Source organism: Portunus trituberculatus, chromosome 46 (assembly GCF_017591435.1).
Source record: "Portunus trituberculatus isolate SZX2019 chromosome 46, ASM1759143v1, whole genome shotgun sequence".
NCBI classification, from domain to species: Eukaryota; Metazoa; Arthropoda; class Malacostraca; order Decapoda; family Portunidae; genus Portunus; species Portunus trituberculatus.
Genome location: NC_059300.1, coordinates 16,055,641 through 16,082,374, shown reverse-complemented (window position 1 = coordinate 16,082,374; position 26,734 = coordinate 16,055,641). Strand labels below are relative to the sequence as shown.

The 26,734-nt window shown below is 41.3% G+C and overlaps 1 protein-coding gene across 1 annotated transcript in view; it reads right to left on the bottom strand.

Annotated features, from left to right (window-relative positions):
• Nucleotides 1-328: 328 nt before the first annotated feature.
• Nucleotides 329-26,734, bottom strand: part of LOC123519807 (serine-rich adhesin for platelets-like) — a 108,901-nt gene continuing 82,495 nt past the window's right edge. The window contains exons 16-22 of the mRNA XM_045281325.1: nt 20,910-21,126; nt 16,487-20,783; nt 13,719-13,828; nt 10,214-10,504; nt 9,692-9,793; nt 2,664-2,804; nt 329-2,216 (exon numbers count right to left, since the gene is read on the bottom strand). Coding sequence (XP_045137260.1) covers nt 2,191-2,216; nt 2,664-2,804; nt 9,692-9,793; nt 10,214-10,504; nt 13,719-13,828; nt 16,487-20,783; nt 20,910-21,126 — 5,184 coding nt within the window. The 3' untranslated portion in view covers nt 329-2,190. The remainder of the gene's footprint in view (nt 2,217-2,663; nt 2,805-9,691; nt 9,794-10,213; nt 10,505-13,718; nt 13,829-16,486; nt 20,784-20,909; nt 21,127-26,734) is intronic.

Here is a 26,734-nt window from a genome sequence, read left to right as displayed (position 1 = left end):
TCACCACAGTCCTCTGCTGGTCACCCAGCCAGCCTTTCCCATTACGGAGCAAGCTCAGAGCTCATAGACCGATCTTCGGGTAGGACTCAGACCACAACACACTCCACACACCAGGAATGCGAGGCCACAACTCCTCAAGTTACATCCCGTACCTCTTTACTGCTAGGTGAACAGGGGCTACACATTAAGAGGCTTGCCCATTTGCCTCGCCGCTTTCCAAGACCCGGACCCTTTCGGTTGTTAGCTGAGTGTGCTAACCACTACACTCGTGTGTGTGTGTGTGTGTGTGTGTGTGTGTTTTATGCTATGGCCTATAGCACCTGTAGGCATACTTGAAGAGTATATGTGGGCAGCGCTATTCAACTACCATCAATTAGTGCTGCACGCAATTTTATTTATAGTGGTACCCATATTAGGGCCCACATTACCACCCAAGTGCATCTCTGGTGTAACCACCTAAAATCTGGATATCATGATGACGTGTGTGTGTGTGTGTGTGTGTGTGTGTGTGTGTGTGTGTGTGTGTGTGTGTGTATACACATTTGTATGTAGTAAACTAACAAAATCCATAATTAAAATGTTTAACAAACACTTCACATAACAGAACAATAGTGACTGTAGTATTAATTATAACTCCTAGGTAGTTAGTCATCTGGGATACTTACACAACTGACAGAACAAACAGACAAGATAGAAAGATAGATTAACAGACAGATAAAGACAGACAGATGAACAAACAAATGCAGCCACTTTGTCAAGATGACCTTAAAAAAATGCAGTATTCAGATCTATATGACAGTGGCTGGAGTCTGAAAGCACCACTTGAGCACAAGAAGGCAGAGCAATACACAGAGCCAATAGTGAATGAACCTTCTTGATGGGCATGTTATGAGTCTTTGAAAGTTTTATGCATATATGTATAAAAAGAGAGAAGCACTGGCAATGCTTACAGATAAGAAGACACAAGTAGTAGTAGTAGTAGTAGTAGTAGTAGTAAAGTAAGTTTAGTGAAGCAATGTTCCTATCTATGCCTTAAGTATATCAAGTCAATTACTCTGTAGTGGTAACCCTAAAGCTATGTCACTCGAGTGGTTTAAGAATACACCTGCCTGGCTCTTGCCCAGAGGAATATGAGATCCAACTCCTGTCTTATATTTCTCCCTTCCCATCCAATCCTTGGGCATCAGGTAACATTGGCAATCATAAAGCTGTATTCTGATTGGTTGATGGTCAACACTGTTCCTTCTAGTTAAATATGATACTGTTCTATAAAGTTAGTGGAGGAAGGGAATCAATTGGGCTATAAATTTTTCATAAAAAGTTGATGTTCTGAAATGTGGTTTGGCAATCAACTAGTCAAATTACAGCTGATAAATATATATCTGATGTATTTGTAGTTAACAGTTAAAAAATCAAAATGCGAGACTTGACTTGGCTCATGCAAGGACCCACGCGTGCACAAGTTGTACTTCACAGGAAACATCTTTCCTACTTTATGAATAAGGAAGATACAGTAAAAAAATTCTGTATAAAAAATATTACAAATTTTCATAAATACTTTCTGGTGAAATAGATAATTTTCTCACTCAGTCCTTTCATCCTTATGTACCTTACTCACTATGTACATATTCTTACAAAGGCATTAACTTTATAAAGTTAATCTTACAACACCAAAATGAACTGGTATTACTTACACTATAAAAAATAACAATAAAAAAGTACTGCAAATATCACTTGAATGCATGTCTATTTACAAAGTAATACAAGGACTGTACAACAACTCTGAATATTTTTCTCTGCCATCTGAGGTTACAGATCACCGAACACGACACAACGCCCACAGCACACAGGCATTAAAGCTTACCCTCCCGACTCCCCAGCCTACAAGAACCCATAACATGTACCAAGGCACTCCTTATGGCCTGATAGTTTTCTCCCAAAGACACAGTTGCTCTACAAGTTCAACTCAGGTAAAATGTGTATTGAGTCAACTGTTCTAACATTAAAAACTCACAATGACTCTTAAAACATGAGTTTAAAATGTCACCTTAGAGGCTAATAATACATTACCAACCAATGTCTTACAGGAAACTACTGAGATCCTTCCTTATACTCTTCTCATTTCTTACCAATGCCACTGAGCACAGTAAATCACAGATGATTGGGGCAGACCTGTCCCCTCACCTCGTGTTACGTGAGCTCTGGCTTTGTGTCCTCTGCAAGAAAAAAAAGGAAGCAGATATTTAGAAGTTGTACATCATTTACCTTGACCATCACAAAGGAATAGCCAACCTTCATACAGTAGCAGGTCATGCAATTTTTTGCCTCATTTCCAAACAATCAAATGTTATATATTTAGGGGAAGAGAAATAATTATATAAAACAAAAAACTACAAAGTTGGCAACTTTGCAAAAGATGCAAAAACAGTATACTTAAATATTTCATCTCTCATATTTCCTCACTGATTATGACTGTATTATGTAAAAGAACAAAGAAAATAAACAATGAAGATAAAAAAGTAACATTACAATATGCCTGACACAAGGACAGCTGACTCTTCTCCCATCAGCAATAAGAAAATTCTGAAAATCAATCATACAATACAAAGAGAATGAATACCTATAAACAAACGTTAAATATACAAGGAACAAAACCATCTTACTTTCACGTTCTTTTCTACGAAGTTTCTTCCGCCTCCGCTCAACAGAGGCCAACTCAGTCTTGACTTGCATGTAGGTTCTCTTCAATTCTTGGATCCTGGACTGAAGCACTGCTATCCTCTTGGTGGCATCCAAGTCTGGGTCTTAAGTGGAAAGATAACAGAACATAAGCAGTTGGAAAACAAATTTATGCATTTTATTAGCAATATTTTATGTTTTCAATTGTGCTTAACCCTTAAACAGGAACGTGACTCGACCCAGAATCACAAGTTAGTGGTTTTGAAAAAGAGCACTGTTTTTCATGTGCACCTGGCTCCAAAGTCTATGGGTCAGAGTCGAGTGTCAGTTGGTCATTAGATCTAGAGGATGACAGACGCACTCCTTGCTGGCTCCTTCCTTCCTAAGTAAAGGCTGTGACGTCAGGGGGACCCACAAGGTCAGTTTATAAAATATTAACACATGAACATACGTAAGGGAGGAGACATTGTTTACAGGCCTGTACATGTGATATACAAGGCCTTAGTATCTCTAACTCACGTTAAATATATTCCATGGGATTTGACAAGAATCCTGTTACAGTTATTCTCTCATTCTACATGCATGTAATAGTTATTACTATTGTTTCTTCTGGTTTTTCTCATTGGTAAATTTGACATGTTGCATCCTTGCAGATTGTCTGATGAGAATATACAGCTGCTGTTGGCTGAGGGTACTGTTAAACTCATTTAATCAATCAATTACAGGGGCATACGCCAGGGCGGGGTGTTGCCTCACCCACCCTAAGGCGCCACTCCAGGCGGTTACGCCTTGCAAGTCTCCATGCAGGCTCCCTTCCCGTTCCAAGTAACTCCCAGCATGAGGCATTGACTTGCTGCAGCCATGAGTTCTGTGGGTGTCTCCTTGGCCTCCTACATCCCTTTCGGAGACAACCCGATATGCAGGATCGGCTTCCGGGTAGCGTGCCACATGCCCATGTAGTTGCAGCTGGCATTGATGAACTATACTGGTAATTGGCCTCGAATCAGTCTCACGGAGCAATAGCTAGTTTGACACAGTCATACCAGTGAAATATTGCAGTATTTCATTAGTAATTCACTATCACTCAGTGCCACAGAGTCGAGGTTATCCTCATGGCATGAGCATATATGAATACTAAGATATGATATCCATCATAGCAGGCAATAGAGAAGTGGAAACATAAATATCATGGTGAAAGACAGCACGCAAGCTAAAAGTCACAAGAAGAAGAAGCAGCAGCTGAGTCGCCGCGAGTCTCTGCCTCGTCTGTGGGCGATCTCATCTCTGCTTTATTTTTTGGTATTCCATGTAAGATTTCACTTTATGCATTATAAAACAATCCTTCCTTGGAGGCAAGGTTTGTAAAAAGCTAATAGAAATGTTGTTTTGTGAACATAAATGCATATATAAGACAGTAACACCACCTGAAGAGGAGGTGTTACCAGCAACCTGAGAGCAACCTCATAGCATCCTTGTTACCGTCCCCCCAAGCATTCATGGATGCCATTTCGCGGCAGGAGGTTGCTTCGATGTTGTTAAAGAATCTTGGATCCAGCTCCCACTCTTCTCGTGCCTCATGTGCAGTCTACCAGCACTGAGTACAGACGGAATCTCTTCAATCTGCCTATAATTCACCAAGATGGCCCCAAAACGTCCTTCATCTTCTTCTGCATGTGGGGTTATTTTTGATAAGTGGATTTTTGATAAAGTGGTAAAGCTCAGAGGAAGATGGTGACTGATTGTGGTGTGAGTTGTGAAGGCAGTGGCGCAGTGAGTGTTTTGTTTACCTATTCTTTGTTTTGTTGTTTTCTCTTATTATTTTTTGCTTTCTCTTATTATTTCTTGCTTTTCCCTTTACTTTAAATACACTTCTAGTATTTAGAACGGTAAATAATATAAACATGTTAATTTAGCCAAATAGAGTATTTTGTACATATCACCCCTATTATCTATTCTTATGAGAATTACCGTATTTTACAGCTTGCAAGACGCTGCATCTTGGAAGATGCACCCTAATATTTGAAAGAAATTTCATAGAAAAAAAGTCATTCTCATACAAGAACGGATTCACCATATACCCGACCACTGAACACAAAAACATAAGAAGCAAGGACCCTGCAAGACACTATTGTTTCACCACTCATTACAAATTTGCTGGAGCACTCACCATAAATTTAAAACTATGTAAATTAAAACACCTTAGGTAAATACATATACACAGTGAAACAGTCCATCTCTTCTTGTTTTAGTGGCGGGCGACGGCATGTTTTGGACCTGTTGTTTACATTACGGAATCACTTGTCTGATCGCCAAAACCGAACACGTCAGCGCTGCAGTTTGTATTTATTTTATTTTGCAGTCGTGCTTCATAGGCTTTATCAATGTGAATACAATTCCCAAGTGGAATTTTGACTCTTGCTTGAATGAGTAAGCCACTTGGATGTTCTATTAATAAAGGTATAAAGGCACCTGGCATGATGTCTGTGCGTTCGTGTGCATGTATGTGTGTGTTGCAATGAGACGAGGGAGCGGCCCATTTTCTCCACACGCTGAGTAGGCTGCAGGAAGGATTATGATATTGGAAATACTTGTAACACCTAAGTACTGAGTTTACATAATATAAAAGGCTAAATTAAATGGTACTTAACCTAACATCATAATGTAATGACTCAACATACAAATCCAGGTTGCTATCTGTCAAGTGTTCAAGCTCACTTGAGGTTGGATGCTGCCTTACAATACAACATTCATCTTGGAAGACACACTAGTATTTTTCAGGGTATTTTTTAGGAAAAAAAGTGCATCTTGTAAGCCGTAAAATACGGTACATGTTTGTTTTACACAAATTTTGATATACGTGATGCCTCTTGGAACGCATCTATCGCGTAAATCGAGTTACCTGTATATATATTATTTGATTTTTCAATATTTTTGCAGTGGGTCCAAATGGAGTCATGACACAATTAGCATAAGCGAAATTGGACGTTTCCATTTAAGGGTTAACCCCTTCGCGCCGGATGTTAAAAAAGCCCGCTTGTATGATATACAGGTGGTAGTGCCGCACGCCCGAGCGCGGGAAATTTGTGCAAGCTTGTCATACTTGTCGTCTTTGTGTATTATGCTGCTATTTTTTAATCACTATGTCGCCTTCGAAGAGGAAAGTGGACACTTCTCTCTTCGGAGAGAGAGAGAGAGAGAGAGAGAGAGAGAGAGAGAGAGAGAGAGAGAGAGAGAGAGAGAGAGAGAGAGAGAGAGAGAGAGAGAGAGAGAGTGACATTTGCTAATATTAGACACAAGCGGGACGCATGTAGCTTATCTTTCGAGAGATTGGGTTGAACCTTAAGGTTCAACCCAATCTCAATCATTTTCGTATCCTCGCCACCTGTAATAGAAACAATTTAAGAATATTGGAGTCCTTATATATTTCCCAACTAAAGCCATCCCTCAACAATACTCTCTCAGCATACCCACTTAATATTGTGTAAATGTTTGCCTTTGTATTTTTCTTAGTATTTTAACTTTGTTCTTTTATACTTATATTTGTTTTATCGTTTTCTAGACCACTGAAGATGACATGAGAAAAATGTTGAAACGTTTGGCTTATTAAAGATGTTTTTTTTTTTTTTTTTTTTTTTTTTACATTACAAGGGCACTGGCCAAGGGCAAACAAAGTGTTGGAAAAAAAAAAATCCCGCTGGTTGCCAGGCCCTGTTAAGAAGAAAGTAGAAAGAGAAAAAACAAAAAAAATCTAAAAGGAGGGTCCAGTTAACGTAAGAGGTGTCTTGACACTCCTCTTTTGAAAGAGTTTAAGTCATAGGCAGGTGGAAATACAGACACAGGTAGAGAGTTCCAGAGTTTACCAGTGTAGGGAATGAAGGAGTGAAGATACTGGTTAACTCTTGCATTAGGAAGATGGACAGAATAGGGATGAGAAGAAGTAGAGAGTCTTGTGCAGCGAGGCCGCAGGAGGGGAAGGCATGCAGTTAGCAAGTTCAGAAGAGCAGACAGCATGAAAACAGCGGTAGAAGACAGATAAAGATGCAACATTGCGGCGGTGACTTAAAGAATCAAGACAGTCAGTTAGAGGAGAAGAGTTGATAAGACGAAAAGCTTTAGATTCCACCTTGTTTAGTAAAGCTGTGTGTGGATCCCCAGACATGAGAGCCATACTCCATACACGGGCGGATAAGGCCCTTGTACAGAGCAAGCAGCTGGGAGGGAGAGAAAAATGGACGAAGACGCCATAGGACACCTAACTTCTTGGAAGCTGATTTAGCAAGAGTAGAGATGTGAAATTTCCAGTTTAGATTTTTAGTGAAGGATAGACCGAGTGTGTTTAATGTAGAGGAGAGGGGAAGTTGAGTGTTATTGAAGAAGAGAGGATAGTTGTCTGGAAGGTTATGTCGAGTAGATAGTTGTAGAAATTGAGTTTTTGAGGCATTGAACAAAACCAGGTTTTCTCTGCCCCAATCAGAAACAAGTGAAAGATCAGAAGTTAGGCGTCCTATAGCATCTCGCCTTGAGTCATTTAATTGTTGTTGGGTTGGGCGTCTGTTGAACGCTGTTGAATAATGCAGGGTGGTATCATCAGCATAGGAGTGGATAGGGCATTGAGTCAGATTTAGGAGATCATTGATGAATAATAGAAAGAGAGTGGGTGATAGGACAGAACCCTGTGGAACACCACTGTTGATAGTTTTAGGGAAGAACAGTGACCGTCTACTACAGCAGCAATAGAACGATCGGAAAGGAAACTGGAGATGAAGGTACAGAGAGAAGGATAGAATCCGTAGGAGGGTAGTTTAGAAATTAAAGATTTGTGCCAGACTCTATCGAAGGCTTTCGATATGTCAAGGCCGACAGCAAAGGTTTCACCGAAGTCCCTAAAAGAGGATGACCAAGATTCAGTTAGGAAAGTAAGAAGATCACCAGTAGATCTGCCTTTACGGAAACCATACTGGCAATCAGAGAGAAGGTTGTGAGCTGATAGATGCCTCATTATCTTCCTATTAAGGATAGACTCAAAGGCTTTAGAAAGGCAGGAAATCAAAGCTATAGGGCGGTAGTTAGAAGGATTGGAGTGGTCACCTTTTTAGGGACAGGTTGAATGTGAGCAAACTTCCAGCAAGAAGGATAAATAGAAGTAGAGACACAGATGAAAGAGTTTGACCAGGCAGTGAGCGAGTTCGGAAGCACAGTTTTGAGAACAACAGGAGGGACTCCATCCGGACCGTAAGCCTTCCGAGAATCAAGGCCAGAGAGGGCCAGGAAAACGTCTTTATAAAGAATTTTAATTTTAGGGATGAAGTAGTCAGAGGGTGGAGGAGTAGGAGGAATATGCCCAGAATCATCCAAAGTTGAGTTGGTAGCAAAGGTTTGAGCGAAGAGTTCAGCTTTAGAAAAGAAGAGACAGCTGTAGAGCCATCTGGATGAAGTAAAGGAGGGAAAGACGAAGAAGTAAAGTTGTTAGAGATATTATTGGCTAGATGCCAGAAATCTCGAGAGGAGTTAGAATTGGAAAGACTTTGACATTTTCTATTGATGAAAGAGTTTTTAGTAAGTTGGAGAATAGATTTGGCATGATTACGGGCAGAAATATATAGGGCATGAGTTTCAGCAGTTGGATGGCTACGGAACCGTTTGTGAGCCGCCTCTCTATCATTGACAGCACGAGAACAAGCAGAGTTAAACCAAGGCTTTTTAGCTTTAGGGTTAGAGAAAGTATGAGGAATGTATAGCTCCATGCCAGAGATAATCACCTCTGTTATGCGCTCGGCACAAAGAGAAGGATCTCTGACATGAAAACAATAATCATCCCAAGGAAATCAGAATAGTACTGCCTTAGTTCCTCCCACTTAGCAGAGTTAAAATGCCAGAAGCACCTCCGCTTAGGCGGGTCCTGAGGCTGCACTGGAGTGATAGAACTGGTAACGGAAATTAGATTGTGGTCGGAGGAGCCCAACGGAGAGGAAAGTTTAACAGAGTAAGCAGAAGGGTTGGAGGTTAGGAAAAGATCAAGAATGTTGGGCGTGTCTCCAAGGCGGTCAGGAATACGGGTAGGGAACTTCACTAGCTGCTCTAGGTCATGAAGGATAGCAAAGTTGAAGGTTTGTTCACCAGGTTGGTCAGTGAAAGAAGATGAAAGCCAAAGCTGGTGGTGAACATTGAAATCCCTAAAATGGAGATCTCAGCAAAAGGAAAGTGAGATAAGATGTGCTCCACCTTGGAAGTCAAATAGTCAAAGAATTTTACATAGTCAGAGGAATTAGGTGAGAGGTATACAGCACAGATGAATTTAGTTAGAGAGTGACATTGAAGTCTTAGCCAGATGGTAGAAAATTCTGAAGATTCAAGATTGTGGGCACGAGAGCAAGTGGTGTCGTTACGCACGTATGCGCAACATCCAGCTTTGGATTGAAAATGAGGATAGAGCAAGTAGGAGGGAACAGAAAAGGGCTGCTGTCAGTAGTCACAGACAACTGTGTTTCGTTAGGAAGAGAAGATGAGGTTTAGTAGAGGAGAGGTGGTGTTCCACAGATTGAAAATTAGAACGAAGGCCACGAATGTTGCAGAAATTGATAGTGAAAGTATTAGATGAAGTGTCAAGACACCCAAGGTCGACAGCAGAGGGGCAGTCCGACCTGGGGACATTTATGGTCCCCTCCCCAGAGGGGGACTCCGAGGCAGGGCGTGGTGAAGCCATTATTAAATTTTGATTTGAAGAGAGTGTAAAAGTGTAAGGTGTTGTAGTGTAGTGTAGGAAGTAGTAGAAGTTGTCTTTAGAGGGCAGGCTGCAGCTGCTCAATTGTATAAATGAGACCACAAAGGGAACCGGGAAGAGAGGACACGGGGAATCACTCAATCTGCAGCACTGTTGCTCATAGCTGCCTTTGTGATTGGTTTCTTCCTGAATACAAACCGAAACACTAAATGATAAGCACAGTAAGAGAAGTGATAATGCACATGCAAAATAAACTTGAAATTTCTAAGATACAAATGGACATATACTAACCTAATTCCTGGCAGAAGTTATATCTGGAGCGTCTAGCAGCACTGCAGGCCAAGGATAGTGCTGACAACCCACTTGTTTCGGTGTCATCATCAACTTGTAGGCCTTCAAACAAACCCAATATAGATGAATCAAAATATACAACGAATTGACTACTAAAGCTACATTTATCATTGCACTGCCATGTACTAAAGCTGCTTTCATAAATGACAATAAACAATAATTAAATAGGATAGTTGGATAAATACATCCATATGTGAATGGATTACTATTATTTTCTATAAGAAAAACAGGGGGTTCTTTTCTTTTACAACAGTTTTGTTTTCTATTCTCATATTTCTCCATTTTATTAACACTGTTCTCTGTTGATGGCATTTTAGTGTTCAAATGACATGCAATTAGACATATTCATCTCTTCTCCTCTGATGGAGTGTTCATGGTCTAGCTGTTCCTTTGCTGTGTGAGGAAGAATATCTGATAAGGATGATAAGTTCATAATCAACATCAAAAATTTATTTTCCTTACCTCCACGTGATGAAGAATGCCGCCGTCGCCGCCGTCCTGAGCAAGTGCCCTGACCCATGCCCTTCCTGGAGGAATCATCATCATCTGGATCATTGCTTGCCCTTGCCCTGGGTCCTCGCCTCCGCCTCTTTGGTGTGGCAGGTGTCATATTTCCTTCTTCTGTTTCTGAGCCCTCACAGTCACCAAGCCCTTCCTGACCCATTGTTACTTCATGCTGCCGCTTCACAGCACTCACCAGGGGACCTCGCTGCCGTGGCTCCGTGCCTAAGGGGCTGTCCATTGTATTCGAATCTAAACAGAACAACAAAGAAATAAAATCAGTATCAGAGAACTCCAAAGTGCATCATACATTATAAAAAGATCTTATTGGAAAGCTTTGAAGATGGTCAAAAAAGAGAAAAGAGAAGAGAAAGTTGTGTGTACAAGGAGAGATGGTAGTGACTTGTAAGGAATAAGCATTAGAGAGGGCATAGTTAAACCACGAGATATCAAAATTTTCATGGAATTGAACACTTCTCAAATAAAACTGTTAAATAAAATTTCATAATACAGTAATACCTCGAGATACGATCACCCCAACATACAATTTTTTTATATACAACGAAAAATTTCACATAATTTACGCCTTGAAATACGAAGATACTTTTAAGATTCAAATAGCCATCGGTAGGTGGCGCAGGGATCACTTGGCTATCCACATCCACCCGAACATTCAGACCGCGTTGTGTATCGTTGTTCATCCTTTGTGCATGTATGTGACTGTGCTCCTCGGCAGTGTGTATTTTTTCTTAAGTTTTGTGAACTCAAAACCCTGTGATCATGGGTCCCAAAAGTAAAAGTTTGGTGACAAACACACAAAATAGCCAGTATTCACATACTGATTACACTTAGAAATTCAATAAATGACTGAGTACAAATGGTGTTCTGCCCACAAGCAACTCTTCCTCTTTGCAATGCAAAAAAATAGAAGTCTCAAGATGTCATGGTTACCAAAATATCACAGGTTGAATGAGGTGGTATCATCGGTTTATGTGGCCTTGCGTCTGATCGGGTTCAGCGGCCTTGGCTAGAGCGATAGAAAACAGGCCCCTTGTATCATCTCTCTCTCTCTCTCTCTCTCTCTCTCTCTCTCTCTCTCTCTCTCTCTCTCCTGTCACCTGTTCTGATACCACTTTCATTCAAAAGTTGTCTCCCCGTAACGTGGTGAGAGACCCGAGGTATAGAAGTAAGGTACGCGGGAGAGGTGGTGGAATCAGACACAGTGAAATCACTGTCGCTCCCACCATCCATCGTTGGTGACAAAGTGACATAGAGCATATGTTTACTCCTGATGAGTGTTGCCAGCTCACAAGCAAAGAAAATGGGAAGAAAATAACCAAAATATAGCCGTAAAAAGCCTAAACGCCTATGGACGTGCCCCGAGCCTTGCGTGATGAATATCTATCGATGCGTCCCGAGTTTTCCGGATTAAGTTGTTATTTTGGGAAATATAGTTCATTTATATCATGCATACAATGAACATTGTATTTATCTTATATTAAATCTATATTTGGTTGGTATTTAACCCTTAAAGTACGGGGGGGTTGATTTACTTTCAGTCTGTTACAATGGGGAAAAAATCACACTTGTCAAAAATGCTAAAAATAATTTTTTCCTTATAAAAACATATTTCTCTGTGTTATTCTGAATACAACGATGTAGTTTTTAACATGTTAAGACCTCTGAGAGCAAAGTTATTGCATATAAAAAAATTCATGGCAGAACCCGCGCTAAGAAATACCCCCAAGCTCCGATAACACTGCGCACGCTCTCTCTCTCTCTCTCTCTCTCTCTCTCTCTCTCTCTCTCTCTCTCTCTCTCTCTCTCTCTCTCTCTCTTTTTGGGCATTTGAATTTGATGTAAAAGTAGGAACTTTTGCACTTTCATGTCAAGAAAATGCGAACTCAGATATATGAAATGATTTGTAAAACAAGAAATGAAAAAGAAATCACATATTACAAGTATTGTGGATTTCTATAATAATTGGAATCTGGCAACTCATATTAGCAATGGGATTCACATGACTTGGCCAACAAGCAGTCTTGTAAAGGCAACCATGGGTGACACACACCAGCGCATTGCTCGAGAGGAATAGGCTACGTGAGGAGGCTTATGAACATCGCTGTGAGGGTTGGTCTCTGTCTCCCAGATCACTATCAGAATCACTACTGGAGTCTTCACTTTCTTCTGTCTCAATAAAAAAAATAACTGTCTTCATTTTCATTACTCCTCAATGTCATTACCGAATAACACTGACATAACATCACTTGGAGTACCGTTTCCTCCCTCCGGGTCATGGGGTTGCCAGATGTCGCCTTGAAATGGGAAAAGATGATTTATTGTGAGGGAACATATGTCTCAAGGCTCAAGCAGGCGAGCAAGAAAAGATGCTAAATACCTCCACTTGCCCCAGGACCAATAGTGAGGGGGAGAGATTCAAACGTTTAGCGCAGAAAAACCATGATTACCGGAACGATCCCCACCTCTCTGCACGCGACGCTACAATCGTTCCGAAACGATCACCATACTTTAAGGGTTAACCCCTAAAATTCAGGGACGTTTGGTTTTTCGCTCGCGCTAACTCGGGAAGTTTGGCAAGAAATGCACAAAATAGCCTCTATTTACATACTGATTACAATTGGAAATTCAAGAAACGAGTGAGTACAAATGGTGTTCTGCCCACAAGCAACTCTTTCTCTTTGCAATGCAAAAAACCAGAAGTCTCTAGATGCTATGGTTACCAAAATAACACAGGTTCAATGAGGTGGTATAATCGGTGTACGTGGCCTTGCATCCGATTGGCGCCAGCGGCCTTGGCTACAGCGATAGAAAACGGACCCCTTGTATCATCTCTCTCTCTCTCTCTCTCTCTCTCTCTCTCTCTCTCTTTCTCTCTCTCTGGTGATGGTGGTACGTATCAGAGCCAAGAACATCGCTATCTTCGCTTTCTAGTATTGTAGAAACTGTTAATTCCAATGCCCTTTCAATACCACTCTCATTCAAAAGTTGTCTCCCCGCAACATGACGAGAGACCCGAGGTGTAGAAGTAAGGCACGCGGGAGAGGTGACGGAATCAGACACCGTGGAATCACTTTCTCTCACCATCCATCGTGGAAGTTGGTGACACACTGACCTACAGCACATGTTTACTACCGATGAGTGTTGCCAACTCACAAGCAAAAAAAAAAAAAAAAAAAAAAAAAAAAAAAAACGGGAAGAAAATAGCCAAAATATAGCCCAAAACGCCCAAACGTTAAAGCATGTTAACTTTTTTGAGGGGATAAATTCATATCACAAGAACAAATTAATTCTATTTCCATTAATTTCAACGGGAAAAATTTATTTGATACATGATTTTTTTTATATGCGATCGTCACGGAATGAATTAAATTCGTATGTCAAGGTATCACTGTACACACAAATATTCCACATTTCAATTATATGAACATCATCATGCACTACTAACCTTCAGAAAACTGATCAATCTTGGTGTTGTCCCCTAAGCTCTCAAGCTCTACTTCAGAAGAATCTCTTCCTGATTTACTGGAGTCATCAATTTTGGCAACTTCATTGTCCCTGAAATGTGAAAGTGCAGAGAATTACTATGATATACTTAACACGAAAAAAGAAAGCTCAATAATCTTATGAAACTATGCAGGAAGTTATAAACTAAAGGACAGTTTCCTTGTATCCACTCGTATATGAAGTATAATACATTTAACACATTTTTCTATATCTATAACTATTCTATTAACTACTCTTCACAATCTGGTATAGACTAATTTGTCTGTCTTATACAAAAAAAATTACACACACACACACACACACACACACACACACACACACACACACACACACACACAAAAAAAAAAAAAAGTTTTTTTTTTCTTCTCATCCCTATTCTGTCCAACCCTCTAATACAAGAGTTAACCAGTACTCTCAATCATTCATATCTTTCACTGGTAAACTCTGGAATTCCCTACCTTCCTCTGTATTTCCATCTTCCTAGGACTTAACTTCTTTTAAGAGAGGTGTGTCAAGGCATTTGTCCCACTCTTTTGACTAATTTTTATCTTTTATGGAAACTGCAGTTCCAGTGGGCCTTTTTTTTTGGCCCTTGGCAGTTCTCTCTTACAAAAAAAAACAAACATACACAGTCATCACGTGGAAACAAGATTATAGATTTTTTTTTCATTCCTGCAAAACCCCTACATAATGAGCAGAACAAAATTGCAAAAATGCCAGACTTTTACTCTTTGAGAGTTGCAAAATTTCAACTCCTTAACTATTTCTTCCACATATCTAAAATATTTTTTTCCTATATGAATGCAGTTATAGCATGAAAGACTAATCAACATTGCTTCAACCTTGCCAAGAATATGAGCACCTTGGTTGAGTCAGGCATGTTACAACTATTCCATTACATGCAAATGCATAAATTTCAAGACTATTCTATGAGAATAAAATTGCACTCAGCATTTCAAGGTTACTGTCTATATCTAACTTTTATTCATGTCATTATAAATCCCCACAGTTTTCATGTACAGTGAACTCTCAATTAACATGAGGGTTACATTCCTGGAGATGTCTCATAATTCAAAATTGCATTACTCAAACATAATTTTCTCGAAACAATGATAATAGGGAGGGGGGTTACATTCCTGGCCACTGGGAAAGTCTGCCTATTTTTGAGATTTTGTTATTCAAACTTTAAAAAAATAAATAAAAATAAAAGTCAAATCTTACATGGAACACTGAAAGCAAAGCAGGAAGGAGATGTGGAGACGGTATTTGTCCACCGCCAATATGCATCAACCACTTCTTCTTGTGACCCTCTTAAGTTCATGTGTTGCTTTCACCACAACATTTGTGTTTCTGCTCCTCTGTTGCCTGCTTTAATGGATATCATATCCTTGAATTCATATACAATCATTCCATGGATCACCTTGACTCCATGGCACTGAGTGATAATGAACTGCTATTGAAATATCGCTTCCCTCGGCATGAACTTTTCTTTGTAACTTCATCTGGCAGAAGAGGACTCAGGCATGCAATTCTCACATATAGTCAGCAAGTGAAGCAAAATCTTGGTATGAGTGAGAATTGCATGCCCCACTGAATTCTCTTCTGCCAGATGAAGTTACAAGGAGAAAAATTCATGCCAATGGAAGTGATATTTCAATAGTAGTTCACTATCACTCAGTGCCACATAGGTGATCCTCATGGCATGATCGTATATGAACACAACAATGTGAAATCCATTGTATCAGGCAATAGAGGAGGGGAAACATAAATATTGTGGTGAAAGCAACACACAAGCTTAAAAGGGTCACAAGAAAAAGCAGCAGCAGCCAACGCCGATCGGTGGCAAACAAAATGCCTCCTCTTCATCTTTTTCGTACTCACTTTTCACTTTGTACTTCATAAAACAATCCTTTCTTGGTGGTAGAGCTTATAAAATTTATTAAGCTTACAAAAATGATGTCTTGTGACCATTTAAATGTATATATATATATATATATATATATATATATATATATATATATATATATATATATATATATATATATTAGACAGTAACACCTCAGGAGTGGTGTTACCAACATCCTTCTTGTAACCTCATTTCCATGGCAACGATATCCCCTAATATGTTGATGGATCCCATTTCACAGCTGGAAGCTGTTCCATTCGCAGTTAAGTTTCTTGGATCCCACCCCACAACATCTCAGTGTGGTTCCATGGTGTGTGTGATGTCGTTTCTTTTTTTTTTTTTTTTTACGTCCAGTTTTGGCATTTGGGAACCGTTACTGCAAGTGGATGCCCTCCCTAACCTCAGACCGTGGCCAGGATTCAAACCTGTGCGCTTGAGAACCCTGGAGCTCACAAAGCGCGCGGTTCGTGCCACTGCACCACGGCAGCCCGTCATCAAGTCAAGTTAACATGAGTTAAACTGAATAAATTGAATTATTTAATTGCATCTTCTTAAATATCATGTTAAATCAAAATCACATTAATTGAGAATTGACTGTATACCTTCACCACCTATTTCTGTATTAAAAATTTTGCCGTCTTTTTCTTTCCAATGTATCATCCTAAATTTTTTTGTAATGCATGAAATCCATGATGAAAGTAACTACTATCTTTAATGACCAGAACTGCAATGACGAAAATATTATGTCATGAAGATAAACTTAACAAAAAAAAATATTATACTAATTATTACTGTTAACTCACCCTCGAGGAGAGTCTGAGAGGTTGGAAATTATACTCTCTGGGGTAGTGGGTGGAGTGTTGTCTATAAGTGTGTTCTGAGCACCTCCAGACTCCCTCCCAGCAGCACTCCCTGAAGTGGAAGCACCACCTGAAGTAACCCCCTGGCCGGGAATCCTTGCTGAGGGTTGGGCAGTCCCAAGAGGAAGACCAGGACCACCAAGACTGCTGGACATGACGCCACCAGGTCTGGGTGTGAGACGTTGATACTGTTGCTCCTGAGGGAAGTACTGATCGCCCTCCGAAGTATGACGCTGTGTATTGGGAGAGGGGGAGTACCGCTGCTGCTGATGCTGTGATGACGACTGTGGCTGCTGCTGCTGCTGTTGTGGGGGTAGTGGTTGCTGCTGGTGATGATGCTGCTGTGGCTGATGGTGGTGGTGCTGCTGCAGATGTTGTTGCTGATGGTGGTGTTGGTGGTGGTGTTGGTGATGGTGAGAGTGATGGACTTTGAGTTGTGTCTGAGGTTGATTCATGTGGTGGTGGTGGTGGTGGTGGTGTTGTTGTTGTTGTTGTTGTTGTTGTTGTTGTTGTTGTTGTTGTTGTTGTTGTTGTTGTTGTTGTTGTTGTTGTTGTTGTTGTTGTTGTTGCTGCTGCTGCTGCTGCTGCTGCTGCTGCTGCTGCTGCTGCTGCTGCTGCTGCTGCTGCTGTGGCTGCTGCTGCTGCTGTGGCTGATGATGATGATGATGGTGCTGTTGTTGCTGCTGCTGCTGATGATATTCAGAGGGGTGATGGTGATGGTGGTGCTGGTGATGGTGTGGCTGTTGTTGAGACTTTTGTATCTGCTGTTGCTGTTGATGTGGCAATGATGTTGGTGGTGGTGGTGGTGGTGGTGGTGGTGGTGGTGGTGGTGGTGGTGGTGGCGGCGGTTGCTGTTGTTGTTGATGATGATGATGATGATGATACTGTTGTGTTGATGACTGTTGCTGATGTTGTTGCTGCTGTTGTGGCACCTTCAAATGCTGATGAACAGGAGGATTATGCTGAGATTGTGAATGCTGTACAGTTGAGCCTTGATGTTGCTGCAACCCTCCTGATGTTCCATGCTTGTGCTGGTGAGCTGGCACACTGCTGGCTGGCTGTGTGTGTAATGTTGAGCCATGTAGTTGGCCAGTCATGGTGGATGGGGCATGAGGGGAGTGCTTCTGGTTCAGAGGGTTCATCTGTTGTTGTTGTTGCTGTTGTTGTTGTTGTTGTTGCTGTTGCTGTTGCTGTTGCTGCTGCTGCTGCTGCTGCTGCTGAGAGTGTACTGGAAGATGCTGAAGTTGACCCTGCTGTACCTTGGGTGCAGGTTGGTGCTGTACTTGGTGTTGTGCTTGTTGATGCTGCATTTGTTGCTGTGTTTGTGACTTCTGGTGATGCTGATGCTGAATCTTCTGCTGACAGGACTGGTGTACTTGAGGAATGAGCAATGGTTGGTGTTTAGGTTGTTGTTGCTGCTGAGGTGCCTTCAACTGTGGTTGGTGAGGCTGTTGGTGGTGGCTGGTGAGGGGTTGTGAAGGCAAGATGAGAGGTGGGATGGACTGGGAGGAGGTAGAAGAGGACATGGTTGTGGTTTGGTGAACCACAGAAGAGGAGGAAGAGACTGTCACTGCAGCAATTTGTCCTGCAACTGGGATAGGGCCCCTCTTCCCAAAACTACTGCCAGTAGGGACACTAGCAAAAGGCATCTCATTTTTCACATCAGGGTGCTGCTGTGGGCTGGGCTCTGCACAGGAGCCATCATGTGTTACAGGGCTACCTGGGGGGATAGTCTCCTCACACAAAAGATCCCCCAGCCCAGTTTCCACTTCCTCTTCTGATCGATTGGGTGTGACTGAGGCTGAAGCTCTCGGCCTTTTACGGTGGTGCCTAAGGTCCTCATCCGTATTATCATCCTGAATGCCTGTTGTATCTGGTCTCTTATTAATCATCTTGCCCTTTGCCAAGATTGTTGAATGACCCAATTCTTTACAAACAATATCCTCTTCATCCCCGTCATCATCCTCATCCTCATCATCCTCATCCTCGTCATCTTCATCTTCATCATCATCATCCTCAATGCCATCTTCCTCCTCTGTGGTAGTATCACCTGCTTTTCTCTTACCACTCTTTTTTTCTGACTCTGCCATGGGCTTTTGCCCTCTATTGAGAATTGGCCCTTTCTCCACTCCCTCTGAGATCACCTTAACTTTCCTCACTCTTCCATCTGAGTCAGGTCTTGACAGGCGACTGTCAGAGTCTGACTCTTCAGAAGTGTCTGGAACAAACTCTCTGCTCAATACCTTCTTCGATCTCCGTTTTTTGTCTGAACTTCTGTTTCCTTCTTCCCCTGATTGTTGCTGCTGCTGTTGCTGCTGATCTTGCCGTGCCCTTTTCACCACAGCCTCAATGCTCTCCTCAACTGAACTCTCCCTCTTGGACCTCTCAGTTTCTGAACCACTATGCCCTACAGATTCTGATGTGGAAGCAGAAGTGGAAGCGGAAGTGGGGACGGAGGCTGAGTTGGAGATAGAGGTAGAGGTAGAGGTAGAGGAAGAGGTAGAGGTAGAGATTGAGATAGAGGTAGAGGTAGGGGTAGGGGTAGAGGTAGAGGTAGAGGTAGAGGTAGAGGCAGAGGCAAAGGTGGAAGTGGAGGTGGAAGTGGAAGTGGAAGTGGAAGTGGAGGTGGAAGTGGAGGTAGAGGTGGAGCTGGAGCTACAGCTAGAGATGGAGGTGGAGGTGGAGGTGGAGGTGGAGGTGGAGGTAGAGGTAGAGGTGGATGTAGAGGTGCAGTTGGAGGTAGTGGATATAACACCTTCTCTGGGAGGAGAGTGAATGCAAGAAGTAATTCTCTGGTGCACCTCCTTTAGTTTCTCTGAAGGCTCTGGTCTGTTTAGAAGGTGTGGGAATATATGCTGTTGCCTTTGTGAAAAGGGAATTACCTTAGCTTCAAGCTTGTCTTCACTTTTGATCTGAAGTGATGCTTTGTCACTCTTCACTTCAAACTGCTTGGGCACAGGCTTTGCCATGGCTTTTGACTCTATGACAGGTATTACAGCCTGAGTGAGAAGGTGTGAGGGTGGACCAAGAGGTTTGGAAATGGTCCCCACAGGTCGATCTATTCCCCCAACAGACTTTGCCTTTACGGGAATCACGTGCAGCCTAACTGGTTCTTTTAGGGGTAGAGGAATTTTTGGAGCCACTTCAACTGAGGTACCCTTGGGAGAAGGACATTTAGGAATCTCTGGCTTGATGATTTTGGTTTCTGTTATGGCAGGAACCATTGCTTCCACTTTGATGGGAACATCTCTCTTCAGTAAGACTTTCCGGGGTGGAGACATGATAGTGGCAATAGCAATAGCATCTTTCTTCTCTGGATTTGTAACTGCTTCTGAAAGAACTGGGATGGCACCTTCTTTGCTTGACTCTGCAACCATTCGCTTTGCTGGTGACTCTCTGACCTCCCGTGGTAGAATGAGTCGCTTTTGTGGACTCTGGGAGCTGGAACTGTCACTATCTGACTCGGTCTTGTCATTATCTCCATCTTTCATATCCTTCCGTGATCTTCCTTTCTTCTTCATCTTGCCTTCAGGGTCACTATCCTCAGAAGACACTGCTCCTATGCTTGGTTTAATTCTTACATCCTTCCTTGCTCGCATCTCACCAAAATCAAAAGGTTCTGGCTCCTTAAATTCATAAACATCATCTTCTAGGCTCTCCAGTTTGGGTGACAACAGTTTGGTGGAGTCCTGGATAATAGGTTTGGCTGGGGACTCTGTCATTTTCTTTGGAAGACTGTCTGTTGTGCATGGCTTGATGGGGGATGTGCCTAACTTCTTCTCTGGTGGAACAAACGTTGTCATAGGCATCACAGGGGAAATCAATCTTGAAGTGGCTTCCTTTAAGCCACGATCTTCTTCCTTCTTTAGTGGTTTGTCGAGACCTTTCATTTCTGAAATGATAGCATTCAGGTCAATATCTTTCCCACATGGTTTGTGGTCCTCCTCTTCCTCCTTAACCTCAGGTGCCTCAAACTTTATCTGGGTATCCCGAGGAAGCTTGTCACTGGCAGTGGAAGCTGTCATGGTAGTGGCAGTTTTAGTAGTGGTGGTAGTAATGATAGTAGGGGTGGCAGTGGTAATTGTGCTGACAGTTGAAGGCTCTGAGGTCACAGTGGAAGACACAGAGGAGGATGTGAGTGATGCAATATTGCGTCGGTCTGAGCAGGAGCGGGTACGAGATTTTTCTGAGCTTGTGTCTGCATCAGATTCATAGTCTTCACTATCACTCTCCACGAGCCCTGAAAACAAAAGCAAGGGTTAAGAAGAATCTCTTAACAAAGAATACTGACAATACTGCATGATCCCGATATCATCTAAAAAATGTACATAATACATGAAACAGTGGCAAGAAAGACCACACTCACCAGCTTGTCTGGTTCTCCGTTGGTCTGAATAGGGACTATCAGGCTGGGAAAGGCTACGGTCTCTGGCAGCCCGAGTACTGGGCCCTGATACATTACTGGTGCAACTTGTATCACTCTTTTCACTACGGTCACTCTCTCTTCTCTCTCGTGTTCCCCCAGGTGGACGGCCTCGCTTAGTGGAAATGGTCTTTGGGGATGCAACAATTGCTGCTGGAGTCTGGTTTAAAGAAGTCAAGATTAGTACATGCCTAACAATATGTGCTGTGTTCTGATGATCTTGATCATGATGCTATATAATGTCCAAACTGCCATTTCCTGAGTCTGCATTGGTTCATGCCCATAAACCCAGTTAGTGTCCACACTACCAGTGGTGCCATACCATCGTATTTCTGGCCAAAGCCTCAGTCTCACCTAAGTTCACACACACTCTGGATGTAAATATTACAAACACACAAACAGTAAACAAAAATACATACATACTACACATACATAAATACAAGGGCAACAACTTTTCAATTCAATTGCCACTGCAAGACTTGAGGCAGAAGCAGACAGGTCTACAACTTACCTACCCCATTCAGCTGTTTCTTGCTACAGTTGGAGGGGGAAAAAAAATAATTGCTGGTTGGCAGTTTGTATATTGTATGATACTTTAGGTGTAAGCTTAAAACTTAACGTATTGATATAGATTTTTTGGTAAGGTTTTGGTCCCTATTGCATCTTACTGTATAAGAATCTCAATATTTTAAATCTCAATCAGTATTTTCAGTCCCCATTATAATTGAGATTTGTGATTCTACTATCTATCTATCTATCTATCTTTATATATATATATATATATATATATATATATATATATATATATATATATAAATATATATCCACTTAACCCTTGGCTATCACGCCCAATTGGGGCCGAAATAGCCGCGCCATAGCCGAAAACGGGATAGCCGAATTGATCTTGGCGGGAAGGCGGTTTTGGCCAATGAGCGCTCAGATATTCCATGACGTCATGGCTGGGCGCGCGATAGCAGGCATCTGAGGTCGCGATAATGAAATTTTAGCAGTTTTTCATGGGTGCGTGATAGCAATAAACCGCGATAGCCGAAGTCGCGATAGCCGAAGTCGCGATAGCCGAAGGTTGACTGTATGTATGTATGTATGTATGTATGTATATATATATATATATATATATATATATATATATATATATATATATATATATATATATATACACAGGCAACCCCCGTTTAACGAAGGTTCACACAACGAAATTTCGCTATAACGAAGGTTTCATTTTACTACCATCTGCTCGTTTATTGAACACCAAACTCGCTTTAACGAAGTTTTATCAAGGTAATTTTTTTCCAAATTTGAAAGCCCTACTGTATCATGCAAGCTGACAGGCTTTTGAATACATCAAGAGCTGCTGGTACTAAAGCCTGCCTCTGGAGAAATCCTGTGACACCTGTAGAATAAAGATCAAGATTAAGCCTCTCGTGGACAACACAGGCTCTGCCGATACAAAGGCCTGACTCAGAAGAAATTCTGTGTCACCTTTAGCATCAAGATCAAGATCAAGATCACACGCACCACTCACTGCCCAGTCAAAACATAACAGCGTCACCAGCAGCTCATCTTCCTTAGTTCAACTTACCACCAAAACCCCCTGCAATGTGGCCTAACGTTCCTAAGAAGACCATGAAGTGTCTTACTCTCGAAGTGAAGCTAGGTATTATTCACAGACAGAAAGGCCAGAAAACCATTGCTTCCCACCATGGCTTGACTCCATCTACTGTCTACTATTTTCAAGTCAAGAAACTTTATTAAGAAGGCTAGTGAGACCTCATCTTCCTTGCAAGTTAAAAGAACCACCAGAACTCGTGACTCTACAATGGATAAAATGGAAAGCCTTGTGGAAATATGGTACATAAGTTTTGTATGCAGTACCATGATGCACACTTTATTTACATTCCACAGGTTGCCGGTTAGTGTATTTCCCGTTTCACTCTCCCTCCCTTCATAAAGTTAAGATCATCAACATTGTAAAGTTACGTACATACATACATTAGTGTACATTATAATGACTTAAACTAAACTACCTAAATGTTTAACTTCATAATTTTTACTTTCATTAAACCATTTACTGTACTATGATGCACTCTCATTTTGCTTACTCTCAATGGAAGTTCAAATCAGGGGTTAAACTTGTTATAATCGATTCGCTTAACGAAGTTTCGCTTAACAAAGTGTTTTTTAGGAACGTAACCCCTTCGTTAAACGGGGGTTGCCTGTATATATATATATATATATATATATATATATATATATATATATATATATATATAGGCAACCCCCGTTTAACGAATGTTAAACGTTCGTTAAACGGGGGTTGTCTGTGTGTGTGTGTATATATATATATATATATATATATATATATATATATAGGCAACCCCCGTTTAACGAATGAGTTACGTTCCTAAAAAACACTTCGTTAAGCGAAACTTCGATAAGCGAACCGATTATAACAAGTATAACCCCTGATTTGAACTTCCATTGAGAGTAAGCAAAGTGAGAGTGCATCATAGTACAGTAAAAGGTTTAATGAAAGTAAAAATTATGAAGTTAAACATTTAGGTAGTTTAATTTAAGTCATTTTAATGTACACTAATGTATGTATGTACGTAACTTTATAATGTTGATGATCTTAACTTTATGAAGGGAAGGAGAGTGAAACGGGAAATACACTAACCGGCAACCTGTGGAATGTAAACAAAGTGCGCATCATGATACTGCATACAAAACTTATGTACCACATTTCCACAAGGCTTTCCATTTTATCCAACGTAGAGTCACAAGTTCTGGTGGTTCTTTTAACTTGCAAGGAAGATGAGGTCTCACTAGCCTTCTTAATAGAGTATCTTGACTTGAAAATAGTAGACAGTAGATGGAGTCAAGCCGTGGTGGGAAGAAATGTTATTAGTTTTCTGGCCTCTCTCTTGTCTGTGAATAATACACAGCTTCACTTCGAGAGTATGACACTTCCTGGTCTTCTTAGGAACGTTAGGCCACATTGCAGGGGGTTTTGGTGGTAAGTTGAACTAAGGAAGATGAGCTGCTGGTGACGCTGTTATGTTTTGACTGGACAGTGAGTGGTGCGTGTGATCTTGATCTTGATCTTGATGCTACAGGTGACACAAATTTCTTCTGAGTCAGGCCTTTGTATTGGCAGACCCTGTGTTGTCCACGAGAGGCTTGATCTTGATCTTTATTCTATAGGTGTCTCAGGATTTCTCCTGAGGCAGGCCTTAGTACCAGCAGCTCCTGATGTATTCAAAAGCCTGTCAACTTGCATGATACAGTGGGGCTTTCAAATTTGGAAAAAAAATACCTGGATAAAACTTCGTTAAAGCGAGTTTGATGTTCGTTAAACGAGCAGATGGTATTTAAATGAAACCTTCGTTATAGCGAAATTTCGTTGTGTGAACCTTCGTTAAACGGGGGTTGCCTGTATATATATATATATATATATATATATATATATATATATATATATATATATATATATACACAGTTAGGTCTCGGTTTACGTCAGAGTTACGTTCCTGAAACATGACGTAAGTCGATTTTGTACGTAACTCGAGTTTCCGTACATTTCAAAGCATATTATCGAGTTTTCAACCAATCATTGTTTATGGTCATTCAGGTAAGTTACAGGTTATACAGGCAACCCCCGTTTAACGAAGGGGTTACGTTCCTAAAAAACACTTCGTTAAGCGAAACTTCGTTAAGCAAACCGATTATAACAAGTTTAACCCCTGATTTGAACTTCCATTGAGAGTAAGCAAAGCGAGAGTGCATCATAGTACAGTACAGTTTAATGAAAGTAAAAATTATGAAGTTAAACATTTAGGTAGTTTAATTTAAGTCATTATAATGTACACTAATGTATGTATGTATGTAACTTTATAATGTTGATGATCTTAACTTTATGAAGGTAGGAACAGTGAAACGGGAAAGACACTAACCGGCAACCTGTGGAATGTAAACAGTGCGCATCATTGTACTGCATACAAAACTTATGTACCACATTTCCACAAGGCTTTCCATTTTATCCACTGTAGAGTCACGAGTTCAGGTGGTTCTTTTAGCTTGCAAGGAAGATATGGTCTCACCAGCCTTCTTAATAGAGTCTGATGACTTGAAAATAGAGACAGTATAATATGGAGTCAAGATAGTGGCCAGCACTGCTATAGTTTTCTGGCCTCTCGTGTCTGTGAATAATATCTAGCTTCATTTGGAGAGTAAGAGACTTCCGTCTTCTTACGAACACTAGGCCAATTGCAGGGCATTTTGGTGGTAAGTTGAGCTAGGGAAGACAAGCTGCTGCTGACGCTGTTATGTTTTGACTGGGGAGTGAATGTTGCGCGTGTTGTCCACGAGAGGCTTGATCTTGATCTTGATCTTTATTCTATAGGTGTCCCAGGATTTTTCCTGAGGCAGGCCTTAGTACCAGCAGCTCCTGGTGTATTCAAAAGCCTGTCAGCTTGCGTGATATGGTGAGGTTTTCAAATTTGGAAAAAAATTAGCTGGATAAAACTTCGTTAAAGCGAGTTTGGTGTTTGTTAAACGAGCAGATGGTAGTAAAATGAAACCTTCGTTGTAGCGAAATTTCGTTGTGAACCTTCGTTAAACGGGGGTTGCCTGTATTGTTATATTATTTACAACTATGTAGGAATCTGAAACACAAGCTTGTTTTTGTTGTTGATTAGGGCCACTAACGCGAAGGACTGCAGGTTGCAGAGAGGGGTGGACGTCTGAGGCCGCCAGAAGGGTGGGCAGGTCAAATGTTGTGACGCCCACAGGGCGAACAGCTGGGAGCGTAGTGCAGTGCGGTGGGAGTAGAAGCGTGGGCAGCGGGGCAGGAAATGCAATAGGAAAGGGGAATAGGGATCAGCAGGCAGGCGCAGACGGTGCAAGTCAGCTGCGAGTGTCGTGTGGCCCAGGCGAAGGCTTCGGAGTTGTTATTGTTGTGGTGGGTGTGCGAGCCCTCAAGGTCGTCAACCTCCCCGTTGTCATGGTAACGGGCTTCCCATTTTCTTCTTCCCTCCCTCATACACAGCTGCTGCCTCCCTTCTCATGTCTTTTAATTATGTCCTCTTTTTCTTGTAGCGTAATGGTTTTCCTTTTCTTAGCATCACTGCTGTCACTAAGAAGTTTTCTCTTTGGTGCCATTGAGCAAGATACTAAGAACTTGAGTCAGTAAACGCAGAAGTAGGATAACACTCTTGCCAGGGGCGATGGTGTGGTGGAACTGAGGCAGGGTGTTATTGTATTCAAGCGTGAGGCGGGCGGTGTGGCGGGCAACCACCAACAATAACAATAAATCCCGCACTTTACGATTTATAAATTTTTTTTTTTAATCTTAAATTGCCTTATAGTGGACTGACGTAACTACGAGTTTGACGTAACTCGAGACCAACGTAACCCGGGACTTTACTGTATATATATATATATATATATATATATATATATATATATATATATATATATATATATATATATACACAGGTAACTTGATTTACGCGTGTTTGATTTACGCGTTTTTGTTATAACGCGACCAAAAAAATATTACAATTAATTTAATTTGCATGATCAGTTTGCTTAAACGCAATTTGGCCCGACCGCATTTTCAAACTGAGCACTAGATGCAATTTCAAACTGCGCCAGAGAGTTCCGCAGCTGGCCAATAGGTGGGAGCTCCGCGGCCGGATCCAAGAAGCAGGTTGTTGTCTATGATGGTACAGACAACCTCCATAGCAACC